The 9,080-nt window shown below is 30.1% G+C and overlaps 2 protein-coding genes across 2 annotated transcripts in view; both read right to left on the bottom strand.

Moving 5' to 3' along the window:
• Positions 1 to 5,363: 5,363 nt before the first annotated feature.
• LOC145937173 (uncharacterized) lies at positions 5,364 to 7,177 on the bottom strand. Its single transcript, XM_083040083.1, has 5 exons — positions 7,091 to 7,177; positions 6,759 to 7,012; positions 6,513 to 6,672; positions 6,270 to 6,435; positions 5,364 to 6,188 (listed from the first exon to the last, which is right to left on the bottom strand). The coding sequence occupies exons 1-4, from the start codon at positions 7,152 to 7,154 to the stop codon at positions 6,314 to 6,316; spliced, it is 600 nt and encodes a 199-aa protein (XP_082896209.1). The 5' UTR covers positions 7,155 to 7,177; the 3' UTR covers positions 5,364 to 6,188; positions 6,270 to 6,313.
• A 69-nt stretch (positions 7,178 to 7,246) lies between these two features.
• Positions 7,247 to 9,080, bottom strand: part of LOC145937809 (uncharacterized) — a 30,424-nt gene continuing 28,590 nt past the window's right edge. Inside the window, exons 2-6 of the mRNA XM_083041181.1 lie at positions 8,022 to 8,111; positions 7,843 to 7,881; positions 7,653 to 7,745; positions 7,415 to 7,540; positions 7,247 to 7,335 (exon numbers count right to left, since the gene is read on the bottom strand). Of these exons, the coding sequence (XP_082897307.1) occupies positions 7,247 to 7,335; positions 7,415 to 7,540; positions 7,653 to 7,745; positions 7,843 to 7,881; positions 8,022 to 8,111 (437 nt within the window). The remainder of the gene's footprint in view (positions 7,336 to 7,414; positions 7,541 to 7,652; positions 7,746 to 7,842; positions 7,882 to 8,021; positions 8,112 to 9,080) is intronic.

The raw sequence follows: 9,080 nt of genomic DNA, 5'->3' as shown, positions 1-9,080 counted from the left end.
CTTTTAAGCGAGAGCTAATATTACAGCCTCCGCTAAAAGAATCTTATTATTTATAATGGAATGATCAACGCCCATTCATCCACATTTGCAGATTCTTGAAATATTAATGATTTTATATTGCTGACGTGCTAGAAGATTTGAGGACGACTTGTATTGTTATTTAGTGAATACATAAGGAAAGGTAATGTTTAACATATCGTACTTAAAGGCAGCACATTGTCTTATATATATATTACATGTATCCTATGTGCTATATACATATACATCCTGAGTGTCACTATATAAAAAAAATCTTTTATTTTATTTTTAATCATTTATTAAATTTACATTTATATTGGACTGTGTATATGTATATATATAATTTTCTGGAGAAATATAAATCTGTATCATTATGATAATTATATTTGTAATAATTATACTTAATAAGAGTTTACATGCAAGTATGTACTGTCTCACATAATGCATATCTTGAAATAGTGTTAGAAGAATTATATTTATATAATGCATATTGCTGTTTCTCGTATGACATGCTGCCTGTAAACAATTAAGAATTGTCCTGTACTCTTTCGCAAATCAAATCTTACATATGTCGGAGCAATGTGAGATTTGAAGAGCAAAAGAGTACAGTACAATTCTTAAACGTTTACAGGCAACACACCGTACGAAAAACATCGATATGCGATTATAAAGATTTAATTAATCTAATACCATTTCAAGATATGCATTAAGTGAGATGGTACATACATACATGTAAATTCTTAAGTATAATATTTACAAATATAATTATCATAGTGATACAGATTTATTTCTCTAGAAAGTTATATGTATAAATACACTGTCCAATATTAATGTAATTTTATAAATGATTAAAAATAAAGTATTAACAGATTTTTATATGTACATAAAAGAGAGAGAGAGAGAGAGAGAGAGAGAGAGAGAAAGAGAGAGAGAGAGAGAGAGAGAGAGAGAGAGAGAGAGAGATACATGTAATATATATAATACAATATGCTGCCTTTAAGTGTGACATGTTAAGCATTACCTTTCCTTATGTATTCACTGAATAGCAATACAAGTCGTCCTCAAATCTTCTAGCACGTCAGCAATATAAAATCATTAATATTTCAAGAATCTGCAAATGTGGATGAATGGGCGTTGATCATTCCATTATAAATAACAAGATTCTGTTAGCGAAGACTACAATATTAGCTCTCGCTTAAACGATTCTCGTGCTTTGTAATGGATTTCTTCTTGATTTGGTTCAACTTGGATCTATGGTTTGCAGATTATCATTCATCTATTACTGTCTTCTGCTAAAATGAAAATAAATATATGATATAATATTAATAGGCATAATGATGAAAATATCTTTTGTACTGCATTCTTACCTGTGTAATTGTCATCATAATAATTCAGGCTTCCTTTGGGTTCAATAAAAAATAAGAAAAAACAGTACTTAAAAACATTTCATACTATAGTTACACAATACTTATCCCAACACTGGTTATGTTGCAAGGACACCATACGCTACTTTTAGCAAAGATTCCTGTAAATTAAAAAAAATTGATTAAATAAATTATTAGGCTTACATTACATACTCTTATATTACAAACAAAAATATAACAAAAATACTCACTTCTAATTATGTGTCTTATTATACATACATCCAAAAACTTGTCTCACGTTGCTAAAATGCTCAAGCTCTTTCATGTTAGCAAAAATTGCTTATCCAACATATTGTAAAAAGGAGCAAAATTCAGCAAACTTAAAAATGTTTCATATTAACAACACATGATATTAATATAGGGACGGATAAGAGGTTAGGATATCTGTCATATGTGCAGTAGGCAATGTAGAAAAAAGATTTCTACTAAGAAAGTGTTTTTCTACATTACCTATCGCACATACGACAGATATCCTAATCTAGAGTCTGTCTCTGTTTTAATATCATATATGTTTTTAGTTTTTATAGTATCAAACATTTGGAAATTTACGGGATTTTGCACTTTTTAAGATATGATGTTGGATAAGCAATCTTTGCTAACATGAATGAGCTTAAGTATTTTAGCAACGTTAGCAACGTAAGACATGTAAGTTGGATGTATGTAATAAGACATTATAATTAGAAGTGAATACTTTTGTTATATTTTCATAGTTTATAATACAAAAGCATATAACTTAAGCCTAATCATTTTTTAGTTAATCAATTTTTTTATTTACAGTGAAATCTTTGCTAGAAATAAAGGATGGTATTGAAGCCTATTGTGTGTTTCTTACTGTTTATAAAACTTTAAGGGGATCCTATTTGAGTCTGTCTTACCGACCCAATGCGAAATTAACGACTTTTGCAATATCTTTTTGTTAACTACACAGATCAATAAATCCTTTTCTACGATTAAAGTATTTATAAGAACGGTTCTCGCAAGCTATAATTCCATGTAAAAAACAAAAAAAAGTTAAATAATTACAATTTTGTTATCGGTTACTTGTCCCATACAGCAAAAAGACGTCTAAAGGATTACTAAAACTTGACATATTTTAATCAAAGATATCTTTCAGTCAAAGCGTTTAGTTGCCGAAAAGATGACTTAAAGTTGGCTCATGACCCGAATTGAGTCACGTTTAAGTCTTATCCATATGATGACTGAAAGATGACCAATAGACATCTTTCAGTCATCTTTAAGACATTTTTTAGACATCTTTTTAGTCGCTTTAAAGATTCTTTTTGGATATCTTTTAGTCATCTTTAAGACTTTTTTTTAGTTATTTTTTTATTCGCTTTAAAAGATCTTTAAGACGTCTTTAAGACTTCTTTTAGATATCTTTTAGTCGTTTTGAAGATTTGAGGTTATGCTCTTAATTTTAGGTTAGGGTTAGGTTAACTTAAATATTAAAATAATTAAATATATTTCAAAAATTAATTCAAATTTATTTTTAAATATTTGGAAACAACAATATAAACATTTGGAAACAGTAATAAACATTTGAAGACAATGTAACAAATATTTGAACAATATAACAAACATATATGTTTACAATACTAGACTTTTTCCAGTACTGGAAGTTGTATTTATGTATATTCATACATAAATACAACTTCCAATAAGAGATCTGGCACCTTAGAAAAACGTAAGCGCAGTAAAGCGAATCAATCAATTACGGTTGAGCAGTAAGACAGTAATTAACATTATTATACTTTATTACATTTACAAGAGATATGATTCAGAGAATAAAGAGTAACACAAAGATAATATTCAAAAAGAGAAATATTCAAAGAGATAAATATATTTGGAGAAACCAAAAAAATAAACATCTACAAATGCAACTTTCAGTAAGAAGAGTTTTACTCTTTATTCCAATGACAATTAAGAGATTGTCAATTCTTATTAAGATGAGGCAGAAGTTGTCGAATATTGAGAATATTATGCTTTTTTCTCGCCTCGTATTATAGATCAGACATATCTATCAAAAGCAGAAGTTGTATAAATTAATATTTATTTATATTTACAAGAGATGACTTAGAATAAAGAGTAACACAAAGATAATATTCAAAAAGAGAAATATCCACAGATAAATATTTGGACAAATCAAAAAAATAAACATGTCTACGAATGCAACTTTCAGTAAGAAGAGTTACTCTTTATTCCAATGACAAGAGATTGTCAATTCTTATTAAGATAAGGCAGAAGTTGTGGAATATTGAGAATATGCTATGCTTTTTTTCTCGCTTTATGTTAGATCAAACATCTATCAAAGGCAAAATTTATATAAATTAATATTTAGAACATTATACTTCTCGCCTCATGTTAGATCAAACGTCTATCAAAGAAATTGTTGAAAATAATGTGCACATGCATCCGTCGATATTAAATAACTACGAATATAAAGCCAATTAAAATACGTAGTATTGGTAATTTATATTAATCCAAAAACCATAAGTTGTACGCCATTGTTCAGAACAATAAAACATCGATCTAGGATTTATAGACATAAGTCACACATTTTCATGACTCGTTAAAGGCTTTTTTATATTTTTTTAATACGGACAAGAACAACAAGACCCATGTGCATAGACAAACAAAGTGAGGACACGCTATTCGGTATAAGCTGCACGAGCAGTACAGAGTGCAGTTTTTTAGGCGGAGACCTGCGCAAAACGAACGAGTTTTTGTGCGATCGGTGGGTATGCTCTCGCTGAACGGAATACACACACACACACACACACACACACACACACACACAGTATACAGGTATAAAGGATGTCTGGTAATAATCGCCTCACTTGTCGTGTGCAGGTAGAGCGGGTCAAATCGAATAAGAAAGTCCTTTACCATTTTGCGATTTTCACAATAATTAATGAGAAATTGATCAAAAAGAGCTCGACCAATCCGCGTGAGTAGAAGTGCGCGGTGAGAATAAACATCTTACGGTAACGCGATACTAGGCGCGCGGCAAAAAGGTAAGAAGAGTCCTCTACAAAGGACAATGGCTACGAGCGGCGTATAATGTTGGAGCCTCGTATCAAATTATTCTCTCTCTCTCTCTCTTTCTCTCTCTCCCTCTCTCACTATTTGTCTGTCTGTCTGTGGTGATCGTCTGTCTGTCTCTGTCTGTTTGTCAGTCCTTTTCTGTCTGTTTCTTCGTCTGTCTTTCTGTGCCGCTCTGTCTTGGTCTGGGGTGCTTTCGCGAAAGATCAAAATGATCCAGATTAAAATGATCCGTGTGTTGTGATTGGCCAAATCTGAAATTTCATTGAATAAAGTTACAATGAGAGTCAATCTCATTGAAATTTTATTCAATGAAATTTCAGATTTGACCAATTATAACGCACGGAATGCACGGATCATTTTAATCTGGATCATTTTGATCTTTCGCGAAAGCACCCCTGTTTGTCAATCCCTCTCTGTATGTTAGTTTGTTTCTACGTCTGTCTTTCTGTGTCGGTCTGCCTACCTGCCTGTCTCTGTCTGTTTGTCTGTCTGTCTCTCTCTGTCTGTTCCTCTATATCCGTTTGTCTGTTCCTTTCTGTTTGTCTGTCTATTCCCGTCTCTCTCTCTCTCTCTCTCTCTCTCTCTCTCTCTCTCTCTCTCTCTCTCTCTCTCTCTCTCTCTCTCTCTCTCTCTCTCTCTCTCTCTCTCTCTCTCTCTCTCTCTCTCTCTCTCTCTCTCTCTCTCTCTCTCTCTCACACACACACACACACACACTCTCTCTCTCTCTCTCTCTCTCTCTCTCTCTCTCTCTCTCTCTCTCTCTCTCTCTCTCTCTCTCTCTCTCTCCCCCTCTCTTTCTCTCTGAGAGAGAGAAAATAATTAGGCGCGAGGTTCTAGTGTTACGCGCCACTTTTCATAGCGCTCGACCTTTGTAGAGCGTTCCTCCCACCGTTTCGCTGTGCACCTATCGCGTTATCATAGGACGTTTCTTCTCGCCGCGTGCTTCTGCTCGCGTGAATTGGCTGATCTTTTTTTAATTAATTTCTCATTAATTATTTTGAAGATCGTAAACTGATAGAAGACTTCCCTACTCGGTTTAATCCGCTGTACTTGCATACAAAAGGTAAAGTGATTATTACTGGACACTTTGTACACACACATACACACACGCGCGCGCGCGTACATATATGATATACAATATATGAAATGCATACACATGTATATGTGCAAATAGATAAAAAACAGTTGCTATTATAGAGACTATATAACTTGGCTCTGTGTCTAATTAGCTTTAACTTTCGTTATTTAATAAATGCATGTGCAACATATAAAAAAGAATATAAAAAATATATATCAATTGCTATTGCATTACAAAAACTACACTTACAATTAGTATTAATCGAAGTTTGCATTTTTATAATTTCATTGCAAGAGCATCCTTAATAAGATTTTGAGCTTACCGCTGCATTCGCGAAACAAAGTTCAACAACTTAACGAAACAAAGAAATGTTTTGATACTAAATAATAAATTGCAACAGTGCGGTTGGATAAAATACAGAATACAATACAAACTGTGAACTGATGATTGAGATGTCCTGAGACCGAAGCGGCACCGGAAACAATTGAAGCCGTGCAACTTGAACTGAATGATTGAGATGTCCTGAGACCGAAGCGGTACCGGAAACAACTGCAGCCGTACGACTTAAACTCACTCATGGGATGGAATGTTGCCATTGTTGTATTCAACGAACAATTTGCAACCTACATAAATAGAAACGACAATTTAGCAAGATCAAGATAACTACAAGATGTGCGATGTTAAATAAGCAACATTACTTTTACCTTTGCAATATCTTGTTTCAAGAGCCTCCATTCATGAAATCAAATTACGTATGATTAAATTTTTTTAATTGATATCGATGTCTGTCTCCCGCTCTTCGCAACCATTCCGAAAATTTAGTTTTCAAATTGTAATAATTTGATGAAGTGTACATGTTTGAAATAGTGCCTAAAAAGAATTATTATAAAAAAAAATATTAAAACTTAGTTTAATATTAAAGAAATTTTATCAATTTATATAATTACCTAAGATAACATTCGCAAAAGCTGTATTTTTAATCCCTTCTGTCTGGCGTTGCCCTTCCCATGTTAGATTCGTAGCAAGTTCATTGGTAAGAGTTATGACTAAAGAATTAATCAAATGATTTTCTGCCGATTTTCCACCCATATTACGAATCTTTTTTTGCTATAAATTAAATACAAAATATTACTTAAAATGTTCATTTTAGGTGTTAATTTGTCTCTTTATAAAAATAATTTAAAACAACTTACAAATTGTTTTCGTTGTTCCTCATTCTCATTTAAATCCGTACAAAATTTTTTAAAGTCTTCCATAGACTTTAATGGAAAATCAGGTAACAGTTCCTCAGAGCAATTTGTTAATAATGGATTTTGCTCATCATTAAAGGCCAAGATTAAATCCAATTTTCGGTTCATCGCAGACAGCGAATCCAATTTTCTATTTACAACCAAGACTGTTTCCAGTATTCGATTTATTGATACTAAATCTTCTGGCGCATTTTCTTCTAAAAATCCAAAATAAAATATAAAATAATTAAATGAAATGTAAAAACAGTTAAGTATACGAATATACTAGAAAATACCTTTGTTTGAAGTTTCTTTTACATTAACATCCGTTTCTACATTTTGATTTTTATACTTTTGCATTATTTGTAATGCAGAATCATTCTTTTTTACTGGAAAAAAATAATTGTCAAAAATTAAAGATGTAGACCGATGGTAAAAATTGTACAAATAATCTATAAAAAATATTTTTTCCAATTACCATTACAAAATTCATGCTTCATTTCTTTCGTGATCTTAACATTAAGTGCGGGATTATAATCAACTAAAAAACAAAAGAATTTAAAAGAAAAAATATAAAAAATATAAATAAAATATAAAATTATAATAGCATTATTACATACTGTGTTTTATCACAGGAACAAGTCGCTTTTCTTTCACATTAAATAAAGGGGCACTCATAGATGTGTTTATCTTCTTTGGATGTTTTTCCAAATATTTATCTCTTTGAATATCTTTCTGTATATTATCTATTAAAACAATATATAAATTGTAATTAATTTTTTGTAAGCAATATAAATATTGTTAATAGCAAATAACTTTTAACTTCAAAAAATTCATTGCTTTGTAAAAAATAATTACCATAATCCAATAATTGTTCATTTATATTTGTTGATTCATTCATATCATCAGAAGAATCTGATGATGACAAACATTGAATCTGTTCAAGTGCATCTAAAAAAAGAATATAAGTTCTATTTATAATCATATAAAAAATTACCTTCTTTCCTAACATCTATATCTGAATTTTTGTTATAAATATCACAATTACTTGGAGGAATCGAAATACTTTTTTTAACAGTTTTCACATCTGCAAATATAAAAAAATATACAAGATATTACATTTAAAAAATCTATACAACTATATAAAAACTGTATAATCTAGCTTTAATTATATTTAAAAAATAACATTTGTTTTAAAATTCTATTTATAATCATATAAAAAATTACCTTCTTTCCTAAAATCTATATTTGAATTTTTATTACAAATGTCATAATTACTTGGAGGAGTCAAAATAATTTTTTTAACAGTTTTCACATCTGCAAATATAAAAAAATATACAAGATATTACATTTAAAAAATCTATAAAACTATATAAACTATATAATTATTATTATTAAAAAATTAACATCAGTTTGATTATTTTCCAAAAAATTTTTTACCAAAAATATTATTATTATTATTAAAAGCATAATATAAAAACAAAATTAAGAGTAAAATGTAAATATAAAAACAAAAAATTAAGAAAGAAGGAAAAAATTAAAAATATTATTTAATTTAAATGTAAAAAACATACCAGAAATCGAATCTGTGTCAGTCGATTCTGTATCATTGTAACTATCATATACTTTACATTTTATTTTTCTTTTTAAAGGAAGAATAGTTTCTTTATTTTGGAGAGCGTTTATTTTTGCATCATCCGATGACACAAATTCGGCATCTTTCTCTCTATTTTTCGCCTCTTCAAATGAATCTACAAAAATGATGAAAAATATTAATAGTAAATAATTATTAAAAAATTATAATACAAAAAAGACTGTGATATACAATATATAAAATCAGGTAAAGAATGAGCTAATGATAACCAGGCGTGAAAATCAGGCGCAACACTCTTGTTTGTTTAAAATCTTTTAGTCTAATATGAACACGTTTCGGTTCCTTTGGACCATCTTTAACAAAATTAAATGAAAGAATAAAACTTCTCCGATTATCTGAAATTCTTTACACTTCTTTTAAACAAATTAATAGAGAGCTAATTGAAGATGTCGACAGATGTTAAGAAAATGCAATAAAATTTTTATTACCTAATTTGCTAAGGATGGTCCGAAGGAAGGGCCGAAACGTTCATATTAGAATAAAACATTTTAAACAAACAAGAGTATTGCGCCTTATTTCCGCTCCTGGGGCTCTCATTAGCCCATCCTTTGCCTGATTCAATATATTAAAAAATTATTTTTTATATTGTTATTCATACTAAATGGTCCCAAGAGATAATTATATGAAACGTT

This window comes from Prenolepis imparis, unplaced genomic scaffold (assembly GCF_030444845.1).
Source record: "Prenolepis imparis isolate NDT839.2.m4 unplaced genomic scaffold, iyPreImpa1.0 SCAF_6, whole genome shotgun sequence".
NCBI classification, from domain to species: domain Eukaryota; kingdom Metazoa; phylum Arthropoda; class Insecta; order Hymenoptera; family Formicidae; genus Prenolepis; species Prenolepis imparis.
This window is presented reverse-complemented; position numbering and strand designations above follow the sequence as displayed.

Coding starts and splice junctions, on each gene's coding strand:
- LOC145937173 (XM_083040083.1), bottom strand. CDS start 7,154: ATGCAAAAGTATAAAAATCAAAATGTAGAAACGGATGTTAATGTAAAA. Junction 6,673..6,758: donor AGGAACAACGAAAACAATTT/GTAAGTTGTTTT, acceptor TTTAATTTATAG/CAAAAAAAGATTCGTAATAT. Junction 6,436..6,512: donor TTTTGCGAATGTTATCTTAG/GTAATTATATAA, acceptor AATTCTTTTTAG/GCACTATTTCAAACATGTAC.